Source organism: Sorex fumeus, unplaced genomic scaffold (genome assembly GCF_029834395.1).
Source record: "Sorex fumeus unplaced genomic scaffold, SorFum_2.1 ptg000020l, whole genome shotgun sequence".
NCBI classification, from domain to species: domain Eukaryota; kingdom Metazoa; phylum Chordata; class Mammalia; order Eulipotyphla; family Soricidae; genus Sorex; species Sorex fumeus.
Genome location: NW_026606077.1, coordinates 6,280,729 through 6,301,915, shown reverse-complemented (window position 1 = coordinate 6,301,915; position 21,187 = coordinate 6,280,729). Strand labels below are relative to the sequence as shown.

The window sequence follows — 21,187 nt, the reverse complement described above, 5'->3', positions numbered from 1 at the left end:
CTTGAACGAGCCTTTGCTGAGACTGTACTCCTGCCTCTGAGACGGCCCAGCACCACAGCTGAGCTGATGGAAATGCCGAAAACAAAACCAGGCGACTGAAAAAGAGGCTGAATAGGATGACAACGAGGTGGAACCCCCATGTTTATCATCACTCTTCAGTTCTGAAGCGCGTCCAGGCTTCCTGTGCTCCACACTCTCCGGCAGACCCACAGCTTGCTGCAGGCCCTATTTCCCACAACACTGTCCAATCACGAACAATTTTTCCTGTTTATGTTTTAAATATGACCATAAAAGACTATCAACTGAGCAGAGCCTCGTTGGAGCCTAGTTGGATATCTAACCTGATTGTTATTTGACTACTTTCAACAATGTTAAAGCGCTAAAGATTCAGGGACTGGGACTAGATTCAACAGGAAAATGCTTGCTTTCCACGCGTGAGGCAGGGAGTTCAGTCCCCGTTGTGTGTGTGTGTGTGTGTGTGTGTGTGTGTGTGTGTGTGATGGTCTTTATGTGTGTGTTCCATGGTGTGTGTGTGTGTGTGTGTGATGGTGTTTATGTGTGTGTTCCATGGTGTTGGTGTATGTGTGTTCCATGGTGTTTATATGTATGTTCCATGGTGTGTGTGTGTGTGTGTGTGTGTGTGTGTGATGGTGTTTATGTGTGTGTTCCATGGTGTTCCATGGTGTTTATATGTGTGTTCCATGGTGTGTGTGTGTGTGTGTGTGAGTGTGTGTGTGTGTGTGTGTGTGTGAGATCAGGATCGCTTCCTTCCTTAGTAGATGAATGAATCAACGAGAGAGAAAGCTATCTAAAGCCCAGCAAACTGAGGCTGGTGTCCGTGAGCACAGTAACGTGCTCAGGAGGGAAGGAAAAGTAGCAGCCTCGTGTGATGGAAGCCGAGCCACAGAGTGGCACCGGGGAGAAAGAGCTGACAGCTCAGACAGCTCCCTGACGCGCAGGATACGGAGGACCGGGACACAGGAATGCTCGGTATCACAGAAGGCACCGGCTTCCTGCTGACCCTAGATTACAGAACTGGAAGGAACAGGGAAGAAAAAACACTGAGGGGAGAAGAGGAGGACGGGAGGTAACAGGGACTAGGGCCAAGGGCTTCGGACACTGGTGGTATAGAGGCGAGACATATGGATATATCCAGACCACAAGGGGTGGGAGAGAGAGCGCAGTGAGTAGGGCTCTTGACTTGCGTGCGTCTGAGCCGGATTTGCTCCCTGGGATCCCGTATGGGCTCCGCCGGCATGGTCAGTACAGATTCCTGAGTGCAGAGGCAGGAGTAACGCCCGGGCATTGGCAGGTATGGACCCAAAACAGTAAAAGTAAAGTAAAGGCCCTCCCGTTGATCATCGATTTGCTCGAGCGGGCCCAGTAACATCTCCATTGGAGACTTTGTTGTTACTGCGTCTGGCATATCGAATACATCACGGGGAGCTTGCCAGGCTCTGCCGTGCGGGCGAGACACTCTCGGTAGCTTGCCGGGCTCTCCGAGAGGGGCGGAGGAATCGAACTCGGGTCGGCCATGTTGGCTGCGTGCAAGGCAAACGCCCTACCGCTGTGCTATCGCTCCAGCCCCAAAACACACAAAATAAATAAATCAACCACAGAGACAACAACAGAAGCAGGAGACCAAACTACAACAATCGAACTTTAAAGCGTGCCTGTTGGGGCCAGAGCAACAATTCACAGGGGAGTGGGTCTGTCTTGCACACAGCCAAGTCAGGTTTAATCCCCGGGACCCAACATGGTCCCCTGAGCATGGCCAAGAGTGATCCCTGAATGCGGAATCAGGAGTAAGCCCTGAGCACTGCCAGTGTGGCCCCAAACCAAACCAAAACAGACAAAAATGTCTGTTAAGGAGGCAGAGGGAGGAACCTGGGGACATTGGCAGTGGGAAGCTGACACTGATGGTGGAACACTGTATGCTTGAAGCTAAATTCTAAATAACTTTGTAAATCATGGTGCTTTGATAAAATAATTTTTTTCTTAAACACTGGGGCTGGAGAGATGGTACAGCAGGCAGGGTGCTTGCCTTGCAGGCTGCCAACCACAGGTTAACTGTCAGCACCCCATATGGTACCCCAAGCCGTGCCAGGGGCAACTGATTCCTGAGGACAGAATCAGGTGTAAGCCCTCAGCACAGCCGGGTGTGGCCAAAAATACAAACAAACAACAACAAAACACTAAAGTGGGGCCAAGTGTAGTGGGTAGGGTGTTTGCTTTGCATGTGGCTGACCCAAGTTCGATCCCTGACATCCCATATGGTCCCCCGAGCACCAGGAGGTGTAATTCCTGAGTGAAGAACCCCGCAGCATTGCTGGTGTGACCCAAAAAGCAAAAAACAAACAAACAAACAAAAACCCAACCACTAAAGTACCTCAAACAAGAAGAAAATTGAATATAGCATCAGAAATGAAGAAACCAGAAATGCAATGATGATGTGGGAACATTCTAGAAAGATTCTCTCTGCAGTAAAAACCCTGAAGAGGCAGAGAGGTGATCAGGCTGTGATGAAACGGGACACACCAGCAGAAGAACAACAGTGCACACTCTTCAGGGCTCATGTCCCTTTCACACAGATGATGCCACGCAACTCTCTTATGAACCAACGGTGCGGCGGGCGGTGCTGTGTCCCCTTCACCTGGGAACTGAAGGCACTACTCCTCCAGGTGCTCACCGAGATCTCGGGTGCTTATCGCCTTCTCTCTCCTACACAGTATCTGATTTCGGGTACTGAACTATGACACGGAGTTAAAATCAGGCCCGCGGAGACGGGATGTGAGCTGGCAGAAGTCCGTGAGCGACAACGTGGAGATGCCGTGACCCTGACCTTCCTCCCGTCACCTGCCCTTCTTATCTAGCCCTGTGTCCTCCCTGGGTCCCATCCCTGTGTGCTCCCCTCAAGGGGATTCCAAGTTCCAAGTCTCAATCTCTCGCTGGCTCAGACTTTAGACTCCTCTGGGGCAATATACTAATAATAACCTGGATTGTTTGGTGATATGGAGGGAATAAGAACCCCCATAAGGAGCAAAGTGCTGAAATAATTGGCCATTCTGCCAAAATTATCTTCCATCTCTGGAGAAAAGACAATTGTATCTCTGACTTAAGACAGCATGTGAGGAGGGGCAGAGAGATAGTACGGTGGTAAGATGCTTGCTCTGCACATGCCCAATCTGGATTCGATCTCTGACACCTCCTATGGTCTTTCAAGGACCACCAGAAGTGACCCTGTGCGGAGCAAAGAGGAAGCTCTGAGCACAGCTGAGTGTGTGTGTGGGGGGGGGGGGGGAGGGGGGAAGAAAAATTGGCATGCGAAGTCCTGGGTCTAATCACCAGCACTGCAAAACAGACAAACTCAAATTGCATGTTGCAAAACAGAAATTGTATTTTGTGTGCAATGCGTATTATACTTTATGAAACTACATGTATAAAATCGCAAATAATCAGTAATTTCTTCTTAACCTAAAGAAATGATGTCAATGCAGAAATAATACAGGCACCTAAATAGGGGCCGAAGAAGAAAACTTAAATGTTAGAAAAGGGAAATTCACAAACTGATCATGAACGGACTTCTCCCAATTGGCCTCTCTGAGTCACTGTCCAAACAGCGCACACATCAACAACGTGCTGTCAAAGTTCACTGTCCCCTGATAACAGCTGGATCTATCCAAGAGGACAGAGATCCCAGGGGACTTGTACAGAGATCTCCTGAGCAGCCTGGGATAGGACCCAACATCGAGAAGGCCTCCAGAGGGACCTGTCCTGCGTGTTCTTCCAATTTCATGGGATCGTTACTGAAAATAATCACTGAGAATGAGAGGAATCACTCCTGCCTTGGGAAGTCTATGTGATACGGTTAGGTTCTAGGGAAGAACTCGGAACTGAAAGTGTGGAAGCCGGTGTGATGGCTGTGAACCTTCACAATGACCGGCTTCTGAGAAGTGTTTCTGTATGTGGCAAGTCCCCAAAACTCCGTGGAAGCAGTCACACACAGGGATGACTGTGCGGGTCGGAAGACAAAGCCCCACTTCCATTAAACGGATAGTTTTGTTTTTTGTTTTGTTTTGCGGCCACACCCAGCAGTTCTCAGGAAGATGTTAGTCCTCACTCTTGCACTCAGGAGTTACTCCTGATGGTGCACGGGGGACCATAGGGATGCTGGGGATCGAACCTGGGTTGGCCGCATGCAAGGCAAATGCCCGACCAGCTGAGCTATCGCTCCCTCCCCCACCCCTGCTTCCTCATCCCAATGAACATATTTACAAGTCAAACCAAACCAAAAGATAGAAAAAGTAATCCCATCTGTAAGGCACACTCGCCCGGGGAAGTCCCGCCACGCGCTTCCCGAGGGCCAAAGTACTTACTCTCAGGCTGGAAGACAAACCCATAGAGCCACACGACCAGCAGGGTCCACGTGACACTCCAGGCAATCAGCTCCCAGGGCTCGTACTTGGTGCAATGCCCATTGACATAGTCCTTGGCCTTTGTGGAATAGACCTCCAGAATCTCAAAGTAGGGCTCGAAGGTCTTCTAGAAATACAAGGCGGGAAATAGATATTCAGAGGAGAAATGGAATCTGTTCCTAGTTTCTTCCCAAGTGTCATTCTTCAAGGACCAAGGCCATTCACCGTGTCACCCATCCCTGGACGTATCTTATCATCACTAAACGCCTCATACAGCTTTGCCCCAGTCGCTCCAGTGTGTGCCATCTCTGACACGTGGACTTTGACAAGATTTCTGATCTACTACTTACTCTGTAAAACAAAGGTTAAGTTAGATCATCATTTGATCCTAAAACTTTTTTTTTTTTTGCTTTTTGGGTCACACCCGGCGATGAACAGGGGTTACTCCTGGCTCATGCACTCAGGTATTACTCCTGGCAATGCCCAGGGGACCACATGGGAATCGAACCCAGGTCGGCCGCGCGCAAGGCAAATGCCCTATCTGCTGTGCTATCACTCCAGCCCCTCGATCCTAAAACTTCCGAACCACTGCAGTGTTCTGGGTCCCACTCTCTGAAATAATATTCTCAACATGAATGTCTTTCCTTTCTCTACTTAATTTGAATGTTTTCCATCCTCTGAAGATCAACAAACTGTTTCCATGAAGGGCCAGAGAGGAAATATTTTAAGTTAAGCAGGCCAAACAGTCTGTTACAGACTCAACTCCGCTAGCTTGGCACAAACACAGTCGCAGCTGGGGCAGACAGACAGGCCAAACGTTCCAGCATGCGTTCCTGCATATGCTGAAAGCTGAATTGCATTGAGTTTCACAGATCGCAAAAAATTCCTGAAACAAATAAAAACGTGCAAAATACCATCTTTAGCTCCTAGACTGTACAAAAACAGGCAGTCTTGACACATAGGCAGTGTGGTCTTTTTTTTTTTTTTAAACGAATCACTGTGAGATACACAGTTATAAAGCTGTCATGGTGGGGTGTCAGTCTTACCGTGTTCCAACACCCATCCCTCCATCAGTGTACATTTCCCAGCAAAATGTCCCCAGGTTCCCTCCCATCATCCCTCACCTCCTCTGTGGCAGGCAGGCACTTTTATCTTCTGTCTCTCTTCTCTCTGTCTCTCTCTTTCTCTCTCTCTCTTTCCTTTTGGGCATTGTGGTTTGTGATTTAGGTACTGAAAGATTATCAGGTATATCCCTTTACCTACTTTCAACACTCAGTTCTTGTCCAGAATGATCTTTTCCAACTGTTATTGTGATACTGGTAACGGCTCTATCCTAAATGCCTTTTGTCTCCCAACACACTATGGCAAGCTCCCACCCAACCGCTGACCAGTCTTTCTGGCCCATTTTCCCTGGCCTTGGATATTAGTCTCATATTGTATATTATTTTTAATATTCCACAAATGAATGAAGTCATTCTATACTTGTCCCTCTCCTTCTGACTCATTTCACTCAGCATGACACTCTCCATGTCCACCCATTTATAAGCAAATTTCATGACTACATTTTTCCTGGTGACTGTGTAGTACTCCATTGTGTACATGTAGCAGAGTTTCTTTACCCATTCATCTGTTCTCGGGCACCCGTTCTATTCAGGGTCCTTATTTGACTAAAAAGACTTTCGAAAGCCAGGGGGAGCATCTTTTTTTTTTTATTAAAAAATTTTTAAATAGTGAGACATCATGAGGTACAGTTGCAGACTTACACATTTTTGTGCTTGGGTTTCAATTATACAATGATCAAATACCCATCCCTCCACCGGTGCCCATTTCCCACCACCACGGATCCCAGTATCCCTCCCACCCCCCATCCCCCCCATCCCACCCTGTCTCTGTGGCAGGGCATTCCCCTCTGTTCTCTCTCTCCTTTTGGGTGTTGTGGTCTGCAAAAGAAATATTGAGTGGACGGCTACATGCAAAAAAATGGACTCAGATCTCTGCCTAACTCCATGTACAAAAGTAAGATCTAAGTGGATTAAAGACCTCAACATCAGACCGGAATCTATAAGGTACACTGAGGAAAAAGTTGGCAAAACCCTTCATGACAGAGAGTATCTTTTTTTTAAGCACCCATCACAATTTCACACAGCAAGGAAAAATCCTCCCATCTGAAAATTTACCAAAACCTGTCACTCACAAAAAATTCACCTCTTAACTACTGTTTCCCTTGACAACTGTTCGTGCCCCTAGACAGAGTTGATCACACCGCCTCGAAGTCTGAGTGTGCAATCTGAGTGCACCCTGATTATGCGGTTGGGTCTCAGAAGACAGGTCAGAACTGAGTCATATTTACAATCCCCCAGAGTGCTCTGCACAAAACTGCCCCTTATTCAATTACTTTGTCAACACTCACTAAACACCCCCAGTGTTGGGGATTGAGTTCAGTAGGGAGGGTGACTGCCTTGCACACCCCAATCTGGGTTCAATTCCCAGCACCCGCTATGCTTATTATTATTATTTTTTAAGTCACACCTGGTGAGGCTTAAGCTCCTGGCTCTGCACTCAGGAATTACTCCTGGTAGTGCTCTGGGAACCATATGGGATGCTGGGGACTGAACCCGGGTCGGCAGTGATCGAGGCAAATGCCCTACTCACAGTACTGTCGCTCCAGGCCCCAGCACCCAGTATGGACAGTCCCCTGAGCACTGGGAGGAGTGATTCCTGAGTACAGGGCCAGGAGTAAGCCCTGAGCACCAGAGTGTGTTCCCCAAACCAAACCAACAAACATAAACAACCCCAGTGTTTTAAGTATTAGAGTGGGGGAAAGGACTATCAATTCCATTCTAATATAAAAATATATCATCTGTCAAATTTATGAAAGCATAGATTCTTGTCCACAGAGAGCTTTTATATACGTGTACGCAGATTTACATGCTCGGGCACATACTTACTTAAAATTCTTCCAGGATAAACATTACAAGAAGGACATAAGTGAAGTTTTCAGGCCACTGGGGAAAAATTCATCCACTAGGGGAAGATAAAATTCTGAGGATAAAATCTAAGCTAGCTAAAGGGTGAAAGAATTATCTAAGAATGTTCCTCTCCAATGGAACGGGAGGGTATCCTGAAAAGTGAAATTCGGGTTCACCTCTATAAGTGAAATAAATAAAACTGGGTTCCCCTCTGGAGAAGAATTCATGTCCAATGAGCTCACTCATCTGTAGGCTACAGAGAAACAGGGAACAGGCGGGATGGAAAGAGGACAGGCCCCAGGCCTCTGAAGTAGAAGTGATCTCTCCCGCCTGAGCAAAATAAATCTGAAAGACATTTTTGGAGGTGAAACAAATCAAGGGCTCGTTAACTCATTTGATGGAGGTAGCATGGAGTGGGGCAGACGACAGAGAGCTCCAGTTTGAGAGACTGGTGTTAAGTGGTGTCACCATTCACCGTGACTAAGTAGGATTGAAGCTGGAGAGCTTCGAGAAAAGATAATGATGCACCTTGTGAAGACCTACACGCCGTAGGAGCGTGGAAACTTCGAAGACAGGTGGCCAAGAAATGTTTGCTGAAAACATTCATCTCCTTGGCTCTGATGAAGCCACAGTGTAATTGCCATTAGCCAAGCTGGGTTCCCCAGAGGGCGACCCATGGAAACAACTTATCCGCAACCCCTCTTAGTTCTTGGCGAATATTCCCCAGGGCCCACCGTTGCTATCAACAACTTCAATCTTTCGCAGCAGTGGGAGAGCCAGCAGGAGCTGTGAAGGACCAGCTTCTGATGAATCCTGACATCAGAGGTATGCCAAGGTTCCCAGCACTATCACGAAGCCTCCAAGTGTCAAAACTGAGAACAGGGGCTGGAGCTATAGTACAGCGGGTAGGGCGTTTGCCTTGCAAGCGGCCGAGCTGGGTTCGATTCCCAGCATCCCATATGAGCATCCGAGCACCGCCAGGAGTAATTCCTGAGTGTAGAGCCAGGAATAACCCCTAAGCATCGCCGGGTGTGACCCAAAAAGAAAAAGAAAAAAAAACCTCAAAACTGAGAACAAACCGGATGGGTGAATGCATGATAAGAGAACGATCATTCAAATGAGTCATTTCCTTCTGTGATACCAGTTCCTAATTCATTCAGAAAAATAATGTCAAGCACTGTGAAAAGTTTATAAGTCCTTTACAGCACTGACTAGAAACAGTAACAGAACTACTAGGAAGAGAACAACAACAACAAAAAAAAAAAATCAGCACCAAATACAGACTAATTTAATAGTTCAAAGCCTATTCCGATATGAAGGCATTCCTTGCTAACATTTATAAAATTATGTTCAGCAGCGTCACTTTTTCAGTAACTGCTCTAAGAGATATATTTAGTCCTATACTAAGTTCCTCCCTGGCCAAGGAGTTTTTTTTCCTTTCCCTTCTGCTTTTCAATAAACTGTTCCAGTTCCTAAAAAGAAAAAAAGAAGAAGATAACACGAGTCCTTGAATTCGAAGTCCTTGAAAACATCACCTGAAAGAGCGACACGTTTCTATATTCTCTTACTCCAAAGACAGAATGGGGGCTGGTGAATCTCAATGGACGGTGCTCCTGTTTTGTGACTGGAGGCCTGTGTTCGATTCCCCACAACACAGTCCCCCACACGAAACCCAGGCACTGAGCAGGGTAGCCCCCTGCAAGGTACAGCTCTCGCACAAGAACCCTGACACAGGATGATCCAGGACCCTGGGCAAACCCTAGAGAGTTTTTAAGTAGGCAACCATTTGGTTCTAGAAATGACAACTCTCGGGGCTGAGGCGGTCCTCAAGGGGCCAGCACAAGCCTAGCAGGTGTGAGCCCTGGGACTTGAGGCAGGCCCCAGCATCACCAGGCCTGCACCAGGCCCCCGGGGGACCTGGGTGTAGCTCCTACTGAGTAAGAAGGAAAAAAGAAATGCTACGCCTGGCTCCTGCCCAAGGTTCCACTCAGTTCATACCAAACAAGACAAAGCGAACCCCTGAGCCCCATCTCCCGTGAAGAAGCACCTAGGACACTGGCAGCTTGCTGCATCTCCAGGCTCTGCAGGGTGATGTATGCTGTCTCTGGGGGATGAAAAAAAGGGTGAGCAGGTCCTCAAGGACCTGACAAGTGGCATGAGCCCCGGGCGGGGTGCTGATGCAACAGCCCGGCCCTCGGGAAGCACAGGCTCAAAACGCTGCAGGAAACTAGATGTGCCAGTCCTACATTCCCACTCTCTGAGGTCCCCCAACACAGGGAGTCTGCACTGGCTGCAGGTAAGGGAGTCTGATCCAGAACCTTCTCTCCATTCTCACAATTCATGGCAGCAAGCACTTGACACGGCACTTCTCAGGGCCATCCCAAGAGTTTTCTTTCCTGACCAATGTTCTTGACTGTGTCTACCCTGAATAAACGGTGCAGTTCATAACAAACTAAAACTGCACGGCTAGGCCATGGTGAAAAACTAAGATCTAGAAACACAGGAACTTAAAATAATTACGATTAGCACCCCCCACGATGTCTTTTGTTTACAATAGGAAAAGCTTTGTCTCCATATACCGACACGTACCCTTCTAGTCTCAACACCAGCTTCCCGTTGGACTTAACCTGCACAGCTCATGGCTGGTAGGTTAACTGTGACTGGTCGACCATGAAGGCCGTTAGCTTACTGAGCATCTCCGACATGTCATTTCACCAATGTGGCCTCCACGTCTTTATCTAGAAGAAGAGCCACGGGATTACAGTCTTCAATGGAGCCAGTTAACCATGTCTGTGTCTACGTGTGGGTACTTCTCTCCAGCCCAGACTCAACAGCAGCCCAGGCAAAGTTTCCGCGGGTCAAGCTTTCCTTCACAGTGTTACAGGAGTGGGGCAAATCTTCCTCTTGAGAAAAAGAGCAAAATTAAAACTGCATCTGCCCAACAAATATGCATAAAAATGATACGAAGAATACCATACATCTCTTAAATATATTAAGGGAAAACCCAAAATGAACTCTTTTTTTTTTTTGCTTTTTGGGTCACACCCGGCAATGCACAGGGGTTACTCCTGGCTCATGCACTCAGGAATTAACTCCTGGTGGTGCTCAGGGGACCATAGGGGATGCTGGGAATCAAACCCGGGTTCAGCTGAGTGCAAGGCAAATGCTCTACGCCCTGTGCTATTGCTCCAGCCCCCAAAATGAACCTTAATAGCACAAAAATACAAAATATTGACTGCAAATGACAATAAGTAAGGAGGCCTGTCCCACCTTGCGTTTCCATTTCTAATCTAAAGATTGAGAACTTAACTGAAGCCTAAGAAACAGCAAAATAGCCATATTTTATACTCAGTAATCCTAATAATGATTAGACCACTAACCTTGGAGGTTATGGGATCATAAGAATCTTCTCTTCCCAACCATGAGGGAGCCTATCCCAGTGCCCATCAACTCAAGAACGCGAGAGAGGTGACTGGAAGGAGCCCGGCTAGTCTGGGCCATGCGACATTTCAGACGCATAAATTTCAAAGTTGACCAGTACAGTCCAAAAGAAATGTATTTTATACCAAATGGCACACATGGCAAAAAAGACAGAAAACCCCAAAAATAATTTCCAAATTAATGACTGGCTAATGCACGTGTTTCTCTTTCTTCCTTTTTTTTTTTTTTGTGGTTTTTAAAAAAATATTTGACCTCCAAAATGGATTCTGTGTACTTCTAAATGGATGGTGATCTCCAGGTTTAAGACCAAGGCCTCTGAAGTGATTTTAATCCTGGCTTCCTTAAATTTAGGAGGCGGCTGTGTATCACCACGAAAGGGGTAGATACCACTAACATTTATTTTCACTTGACACAGCAAGGGTGCGTTTTATACTTATGATTTATTCTGACAACCTGGCTGCCAGGCCAGGGTTATGACCTACTGAAGTAACGAGTAAATCCAGGAGATTCAGAATTTCGTAGCCACACATTTTGGTCCTATTGGGACTAACCCACAGTGAGCCCATAATATTACAGTAACACTTCCAGTTCTCAAATCAGGTCAAGGGAACAGGAAATTCTACAAGCAAAATCCCCTTGGTGGCACTTATTACCTATTCATCATTAAAAAAAAGGGGGGGGGGCTGGAGCTATAGTACAGCGGGTACGGCATTTGCCTTACACGCAGCTGACCCAGGTTCAATCCCTGGCATCCCATATGGTCCCCCGAGAACTGCCAGAGAGCCACAAGTAACCCCTGAGCATCGCTGGGTGTGACCCAAAAAGAAAAATAAATAAATAAATAAAATCTTTTTAAAAACACAAAAACAAGTTATTTGAGAGTTAGTACCACAGCACTACACCAACTATGCACACATTACCCCCCTCCCCCGGCCCCCTCCCGGCCATTGAATTGTTACTAAATTGTCCCGGGGAAACATTCAAAAATGAACCACCAACAGAAGAGAAAACTACCTAAGAGGCATTTCCAGACCCATCCCGGAGGTTTCTTTTCCCTGGGCCAATACAAATGGCAAAAAGCCTTCCCCTAGAACGGCCCAGCACCATGTGTAACTGATCTCATCAAATGGAAAGGGGGCTCCCACCAGCCCTTCCAAACAGGGGTTTCCCCTGCAATCCTCTGCTCTCCAGACGTCGGGGCTTTCTACAGGCTTCTGACCTGATTTTCTGAGAGCCTGCTATGAGGCCCTATTCCCAGGGAGCAGAGGTCATCATTTGTTTCACTTTCTCCTCTCTTTAAAGATGCCGGATTAGGTGACCACCGGGTAACAGAGGGGAAAAGCCAACAGAGCAGGACGAAGGGTCAGGGCAACGTGCACAGAAGATGAAGCGCTTACCCACCTGAACGTTCCGGAACAGCCATTTCCCACTGTTTCAACAACTGCCTAGGGTTAGGACCTTGCAAATGATGAAAGCGGGAACACAAAAGTCAAGAATGGGTAAGCGATTTGTTGGAGAGCAAACTGCTAGTGTGTGGTACAGGCAGGCTGAAACCTGGACTTCACACACAAAACTGAATCCCAAGACATTGAGAACCATCTCTTAGGGCTTCAAAGCAATGGAAACATTAACTAGAGGGCTTTGACATAAAAGAAGAAAAGAAAGAAGGAGGGAGCGGGGAGAAGCTGGGAAGCCAATGTCCTTTCTCCTCCTGCTCCTTTTATATTTAAAAAAGACTCAGGGTTGGGGATGGAGAGACAGCACAGCGGGTAGGGTGTCTGCCTTGCACGTGGCCAACCCGGGTTCGATTCCCAGCATCCCATATGGTCCCCTGAGCACTGCCAGGGCTGACTCCTGAGTGCAGGGCCAGGAGTAACCCCTGTGCATTGCCAGGTGTGACCCAAAAAGCAAAAAAAATGAATAAATTAAAAAAATAAATAAATAATTAAACTCAGGGCGGAGTTGGGGTGAAGGCTCAAATAACTGCAGTGCATGCCATGCATGGAGGCCCACAGGGGTCTCCACGCACCACCAGGAGTGACCCCCAGGCAACACCAGGTCGGTCTCTCTCTCTCTCTCTCTCTCTCTCTCACACACACACACACACACACACACACACACACACACACGGAAATGAAAAAAAAAAAAGAACAGCAGGAGGAGGAGGAGGAAGGAGGAAGAGGAGGAGACCATCTGGATAAAGATCAAAGGAAAACATTTACTCTCCAAAGATGGACTCTATTTCTGAAGTGCCACAAACACACAAATTCCTTGCCAAACAAAATGTAGCAATTGTGCTCAGCTGATTCAAACACGCACTCCTTGGCCGAGTCCCTGTGGCTAAAATTCCGGTGAGCTTTTCTTTCAGCCCCAGCTGCGTCGCTCCGTCTCTCCGACTGCCTGCTGGTCCCGGGGTGAACGGCTGACCACACCCACACCTAAGGGATGGGTTTTAAGTCAGTCACTCATTCATTCAAGGAAAACTTCAGAACAGGAATGCCGAATACTATCACAGCGGAATCACCGTAAAAATCACGGTCCTGGGGAAGTTCCTTCCTTACGAAAGGCTCAGCTTCAAAAGCACCCATGCCTTAGTGTTTCCTGTGCACCACCTATCCAGTGCCCTTTAATTCGGGTTGTTTCTCAAGAGAACGCACATCAGCCAAGGTTAAGTGACCCTAGGGTGATGTGCGGGTGGCACTTAACCCCGGAGAGGGAGAATGATCACACAACCGGCTCAAATCTGAACTCACACCAGGCGCCCAGAAGCGGACGGGTAAGGGGGTTAGGGTTTTCTACCTGGAGGAACAGCCTCTTCACCAGGAAGGCGCTGCACATGCCCTCGGGGCTGTTTGGGGACGTCCTTCCTCACAAGTTTCTGCCATGCCCTCTCCTACAACTCCCCAGGGCCCGCCCTGGACTGAACAAGCACTAGTGCTAAGGACATGGGCCACTGATCTTGCTTCTCACACAGCAGCGGCCCGGCCACCCCCGCCTCAGACTTTCCGAGTCCCCGGGTGCTGAGGGGGTTCATGAGCACTCTGGGCCTCCCAAAGGAGCATCACAAAGCGTGGAAATGGCAGGCCTCAACTTTCCAGCTCTAACCGCATTCCCCCCCACCCCACTCCCCATCCCCAGCTCCATTTCCCAGAGCCAAACTCTCAATGACACAACCAGAAGACCCTCGGTGAGTTCAACAGTCATCTAGCTCCCTAAAGCAGTTGACATAAGCGCCCCGAGTCTCTAGTCCCACCACCAGGCAGACAAGCTGGGCGATCCCACAGAGGCGCAGTGCCTTGGGATAGGAACGGCTCTTAGGTTTTTCTCAAACTGCAAACCTCATTCTTCTCTCAGCTGGAGACTCACACAGGCTCCTCACTTCCTTCCAAAAGCAAGAGGAAAGAAAGTAGTTCCAAACGTATTATCAGGAGAGTGGTCTGAACAGTCATAAATGTTGCTGTCCACAGGAACCGGAAGAGAATCCACTGTGGCCATGAAGAAATCAAGGTTCACAGTCAGGTCCAAAAAACCAACAAATTTCCCAGGAGTCCAACTAAAGGCAGATTCTCTGCTGGCCTCTTTTCCAGGCAGGTGGGCATCAGAATCATCCAAGGAAGCTTTTGTTTTTTGCTTTCCAGAACATCTCACCCTGGGCTGGGAGACTGGGCATGGTGCTTGCCTTGTACCCAGCCAACCCAGTTCAATCCCCAGCGTCCCACATGGTACCCCCCAAGCACCACCAAGAGTGATTCCTGAGAGCAGAGCCAGGAGTAGCCCTTGAGCATCGTCAGGTGTGGGCCCCAACCAAAAAAAACCCCTCAGAGTATCTCACCCAGAAGTTCAAGAAACACAGAAAAAACACCAGAGGTTATATATTCTGACCTCGCCCTTCCCACCCCCCAAACAGCATCCCTGGTCTGGAGCCCTTTCTGCATATCAAAACTCTCTCTTATAAAGGTCACCCAGTAGATTTCTAAGGCCAAAGCTGACTCACTGCCTGACCAACCTCCACTCTGAGCGCTATCGTCCACGCAGACCTTCCAGGAAACCTTCATGGCCCTACGCAGCCGCCGCTGCAGCGACCCTCAAAGACTCCAGCTCTGCGCTGAGGCCAACACTCCGCCTCCCACCAGACACTACAGAAATCCCAGTGTTGCCCCTCGTCATGCTGCAGAGATGAGAGGGTTTGTTTCACTTTTCCTTCCCCTTTTTCCACCTCTGATACAACAGGATTCGACACGCAATGGTCCTTCCAGAAGAACCAGAAATCCGAGCCTTAAAGCCGGACCAGGCTGTTGAGGAAAAGAAAAACCTGTTTTAGCCAGTTCACCAGTTGCCTGCCCAGAGATCAAATGGGCCTCAGCAGAAGGCAGCGCAGATTCGGGCCTGAGGCTTAATTACAGAGAGACCCAAAGAGCTCATTTACTCATTCCACTCTACTTCTGCCCGAGAAGCACTGCAGACCAAGCTCATTCAATCAGAGGCTCCTTCAAATCACACTCTGCTAGGACTTCAAAGTGCAAAGTAAACAGGGAAGAAAACACTGTTGTCTTCAGTGCCCCAAAGGCATTATAGTTTATCAGCAAAAACAGATCACAAGCCCAAAGGGAAAAGTCCCCTGGGACATTAGAGAAGTAAGAATTGAGCAACAAATCCAGAGGCAGCACAGCCCCGCCGGCAGAGGCAGAAAACGATGTCTGCAGACTCAAATTACCATTTCTTAGGGGGTGAAAACCAAACCTTAGACTTTCTCCAGCATTCAACCAGAGGAGTCCAGAGACCCGAGTGTCTGCGGCAAAGCAACTTCACAGACCGAGTTTTCCCTTCCACATCTGCCTCAAGGACCAGACGCAGGCCCAGGGAGGCGTCTGGGCGGGCTGAGCCTGGAGGAGTCTCGGCTTCCATCCCTGGCACCGCACGGAGCCCTGATCACTGCTGGGAGTGACTTCCCCGGAAAACGAAAACCCACAAAACCTTTCTACATGAAGTAATGGCAGGTTCAGACCTGCCGTGAGGTGTTCGGCGACGGGCATCCGTGGCGGGGATCACGCGGAATGCTCCGTGTCAGAACCCCACGCGCCGATGACACTGCAGCGCGCCGTGTGGCCGCCTCGCCTGGCCTCAGACAGAGCCCGACTGTGGAGGGCCACAGGTCCAGGGAGACGGGCACAGCCGGCCCTGAACACCCTGCTCATGCTCCAGGCACCTGGCACTGCACCTTTTGTTTACCACCAGCAAGGCCAGGATCGTCTTTTGGAGGGGGGCAGGCAAAGTCAGCCCTGGACACAAAGGTTTTGTAAACAGAACAATAACCAAAAACAACCCACAAATTTTTTTAAAAAATGGGTTTGGGGGGCGGGGGTCATTTTATTTTCTTAAATAGGTTTTTGAGGGTAAGAAAATCGAAAGAAGAAAAATCAGGTATGTAGGCAAAGTCCCATTCCACAGCATGAGTGAGCCCGTGAGCGCCCCACCCCCTCTGCACTGGAACATTCCCGGGGCGCACTTCACACTGAGACCAAAAGGGCCACAGGAAGCTGACGGAGGCCCAATGTCCTCCTGTCCCTGGCGGACACTCAAGGCAAGTTAAAGCTTCTGAGCTCTGAGAAGCAGACAGACCCAAACGATGTCAAAAATGACTTTTTGGGGGGTGTGGGGGGGCCTTTGGGGCCACACCTTACACCTGGTCTGAGCTCAAGGGTCACTCCTGGCTTTGCACTCAGGGATCACTCCAGGCAGGGCTCAGGGGACTATCTGGGATGCTGGTGATGGAATCTGGGTCGGCCAGGGGCAAGTGCCCTCCCCACTGTACCATCACTCTGGCCCCAATAATGACATTTGTCAAAACTGTGTTTCTATAGCACCTAGGACACAAGTGACAATGGTGCCAAGTGTGTCACTGAGTAACTCTGGGACCTCTGCTGAAACACACCAAGAATGACTATGGGGAGGATGAGTAGTGAGCAGAGGAGCAGGCCAAGGACATTCAGGGCTTTGTTAACAAATATCTTCTCAGCCTACAGCAACAAGGTAAACTGAAGGCCTAATCCCTACCTAATTACTGAGCAAACGGAAGTTGCCAAATTGGCTAGGAACTCCCAGAGTCGGCTTCCGTCAGAAGTGAAATGACTTACTCCTCCAGACATGGAGGTCGCCTTTCCAAGAACAAAAGAAGGGGGTCAGCCGCTGAAGAACAGAGACGAGGAAACGCTCAACGAACAAACCAAGTCTGTAAAAACCCCAGATTCTTTCTTCCCACATAAAGCAGAAATCTTGACTTCCCCAAACGTACCATAGCTGGACACATATGTCACCAGTATTGCCTCCTTCCCACATTTCCTAACTAATGGGAGTAACAACCTGTATCACTAAATTAAGAGGCTCGAACTAGCTCCAGAAACACTCTCGCCACTCACTGGGCTAGGATTAGAGATGAGAAGCACAGAGAAGGGCAACCTAAGAAAGAAGCAAAGACTTTGCATGGGATCTCTAACGTGTTCAAAAGAACAAGCCAGAAACCAACCTCTGGGTCACTGGCCGTCCATGAGCAGAGAAACACCCTTCGACACCTCGGCTCAAGGAGCTGCCCAAATGCTGAAGACAGGTTAAGTTTCACAGGAGGAAGGCACCTCAAACTCTCTCGGGCACTGGCTGAAAGGGCAGACAAACACGTGCTTCAGTACGTGAAGGGTCATGGACCACCCTGGCGAAACTCAGCCCAGTGGGCCGGCAGCTCAGCGGCATCCTTCAGGGATCTCCAGGTCACGTCTGGCAGTGCCAGGGATCAAACCCAGGTCAGGTGCATGCAGGGCATGTGTCCTGACCCCTCTCCTATCTCCCAGTTTCATCACTTGAGAAATGTTTACATGATCCAAGGTACGGATAGGAAGTGGGCATACAAATCATTTACTGGTAAAAAAAAAAAAATCACAAAGAAAACCCAGCACCGCTTATGGTCCCCCTGTACCAAAAGGAGTAATACCGGTTCACTGAGTACCACAAGGTATTGTCACCCACCCCCCCCCCAAAAAAAAAGAAAAAGGAAAAGGGAAAAAATTGAATTTAAAATACGCTTTTAGGATTTTCCACAATTCCTACATTGAATTCCAGAACTGTGACCACCTGGTTGAAGCTAGGGTCTAGGGCATCCTCTGGGTTTCCTGCTTCTGATTACCTGGAAGCTATTTTACAACTGAAAGTTGTGAATATTGAAAGCTATGCAAACTAAATGTAAAATCTACCCCATCCGGTAAGGCGAAAATGCCTTCTTTCTCTGCTATCCAAGAAACTCATTCACGTCCATTTGCATGTAGCACTGTCCTCCCATTGTTCATCAATTTGCTCGAGCGGGCCCAGTAACATCTCCATTGTGTGAGACGTGTTGTTACGGTGTTTGGCATATCTGATACGTCACGGGTAGCTTGTCAGGCTATGCCATATGGGTGAGATACGCTCGGTAGCTTGCTGGGCTCTCCAAGAGGGGCGGGCGGAGGAATCGAACTTGGGTCCGCCAGGTCAGCCGCGTGCAAGGCAAACGCCTGACCCGCTGTGCTAGTGCTCCAGTCCATTTGCATATTCATATAAAAATTCCTGATCCATAAATGTGTCTGCTCTTGTGAAATCTCCCTAGCACCTGCAAAAATATCTGCCGAGTTTCTTCAATAGGAGAAAAATAAATAATTATGTGTTTCATTTTATATTTGTATGAGTATAATAATTTCACCCTTTGGCGGGGGTGGGGGCTACCTCTAAAAAAAGCGAAATCTACCCAGGGAAAAGATGAGCGGGCTCAGGATGCAGCTCAGTGGTAGAATGTCTGCCTGCTTTCCGCGCACAAGGCTGCAAACTCCATCCTTGGCCCCACCCCACATCACTGAGTACAACCAGTACAACCCGCACCCCCGCCCATCCCCACGCCATCCCCCAATGCTGCTGTAAGCAACCAATCTGAGACCTGAATCAAGGTGGTTAAAGGTTCCAACTTCCCAACCTGAATCAAGGTGGTTAAAGGTTCCAACTTCCCGTTTTAAGATAAGTAACCGCCTGTGACTACACCGATGATAGGTCTGCTTGAAATCGAAGAACAAGAGTTCATCCTAAACAGACTCACAGAGCAGTTTCCTCTTTCTTTCCCTTGTACCTACTGACATGGAAGTGAACCTACTGAGGTGACCATTTCACAATGTTTAAGGCAACACAGAGTTACCCGTCCCTGGCAACTCAATTCAACTGAAAACGGGGATAGAAAACCCTACATTTTCCATTCTTCCGAATTCGCCCGCCACAAGTGATTGCAAGCATAAAATCTTGCAGATAAGTTTGCGAGGTTTAGGACCTCCTGAAGGCCAGTCACTGGGACCTGTATTCCCCATATCTCTTCTGTAAAATGAATCCTAGGTTAGCCTTAAGGTTAAAAACTATCCTATTATACAAAAAGTCAATCCAGTACCCCTTCATTCTCTGTAGGTAAGAACAAAACAGAAACATTGTTCAGTATATCCACTACTGAAAACTCTCCAAGAAAAGCTCTATGATTAATAAAAAGGAATGAAGTTAGGACACATTTGAAAAAAATGTGTCAAGGGGAAAAAATTAGGCTAAGTAAAACAAGCTAATCTCTCCTGTGCGCGCTCTGTCTCTGTCTCTGTCTCTGTCTCTGTCTCTCTCTGTCTCTCTCTCTCTCACACACACACACACACACACACACACACAAAATGATTCCAATTACAGTCTAAGAGAATCTAAGACAAAAAGCAGCTAGCACACCGCCACAAGGCAGTGACAGCTCATGAATGTGGGGTTTCCTCTGAAAATGTTCCGCTACCACCTATGGTGATGGTGTACGACTCTATGACTGTACTAAAAACCACCGAGGGGTATTTCATAATCCGGCCGTTTTATTTATATGCACGCAAGGTACTCGCAGCTCAGACCTGCATCACAGATTCTTTAAATATACAGGCTTTCTCTTTTTCAAAAGGTCTTTCTGGGGGAAATGTTTCCGAATCGACCATAGACAGGAGAACAGAAACTTAGCAATTTCAGAGATAATAAGGAAAGCGCTGGAATCTAAAAGAAAGTTCCATACAAATGTAAAATCCACTTAGAACGTAGGCCTAGACAAGAACTAGTGTAAACTAGAAAAAGACCATTAAGAACTAGAGGAGTTTTGTTACCAAATAGCACAATTTTGTAAGCGCCTCAAAAGAATTACTGATTTCTAAAATGATTATCTAGAATATTTGCAACACCACTTTTCTTCCCTTGGTAGGTCAAAAACATGCCCCAGTCATCGTCTGAGCACTGTCCTCACACCACACCCTCTCAGTACCCAGCGGCCTCTCCGAGGCTCCAGGCCAGGTGCTCCCCAGGTGGCCTGGGAGGCCGAGAAGTCCGAACTGCTGCTTTAAGCCTTGACTGGAACTTTAAGTCTTCTCAAGGGTTGAGAGACTCTGGCACATTCCTGAACCTCTACACAACTGACTGCTGTTCATTAGCAAAATTAGATGCCACTGTTACAATTTCAATAAGGGGCTGGAGTGATAGCACAGCGGGTAGGGCGTTTGCCTTGCACGCAGCTGACCCGGGTTCGATTCCCGGCACCCCATATGGTCCCCTGAGCACCGCCAGGAGTGATTCCTGAGTGCAGAGCCAGGAGGAACCCCTGAGTATTGCCGGCTGTGACCCAAAAAGCAACAAAAATAAATAAATAAAATAAAATAAAATTTCAATAAAACTTGGGGCCGGAGAGACAGTGCAGTGGGCAGGGCACCTGCCTTCCACGCAGCCATCCTGGGTTCAATCCTGAGCCCTGCCAGGTGTAATTCCTGAGTGTAGAGCTGGGTAAAACCTGAGTACTGTTGTGTGTGGCCCAAAATCTAAAAAGGGGGGAATCAACAGCTTCTGGGGAAGAGGTGGAGGGGGAAGGAATCACCATTCACTAATAAGGTTACTGTAAATACTAAATGAGATGAGGCGATAAGAAAATGAACAGATAATAAGCACTTACTAAATATCTGATGACTCTGAATTCTTGCACAAATATTTTCCTTTCCTCTCCAGTAAGCAGCTGTACTCAAGGATTGCTCCTGGCTCTGGGTTCATGGAACGCTCCTGGCCCCGTGCTTTGGGGACCATCTGAGGTCAGCCGAGGGCAAGGCCAATGCCCTCCCTGCCCTACTATCCCGCGAGACTCTGGCCTGGACGCCCTGGCCTGGGTCTGCCTACAGAGGCTCCTCACAGACGTGTTAATCCCAAGCAGGGCCTCGGTTTTGTGAGATAAGATTTTAAAAAGTCACCTTCGCGCCATCAATAAATTCAACCAGAGGATGGCACATGCCCCCCCTGCCCTGCCCACACAAA

General features: G+C 48.2%; 1 protein-coding gene across 2 annotated transcripts in view; it reads right to left on the bottom strand.

Moving 5' to 3' along the window:
• SGPL1 (sphingosine-1-phosphate lyase 1) overlaps nucleotides 1-21,187 on the bottom strand; it is a 65,090-nt gene that overhangs the window by 32,426 nt on the left and 11,477 nt on the right. Inside the window, exon 3 of one of the 2 annotated variants that reach the window (XM_056113417.1) lies at nucleotides 4,377-4,542. In XM_056113417.1, the coding sequence (XP_055969392.1) occupies nucleotides 4,377-4,542 (166 nt within the window). The remainder of the gene's footprint in view (nucleotides 1-4,376; nucleotides 4,543-21,187) is intronic. The other variant, XM_056113418.1, reaches the window with a different exon arrangement.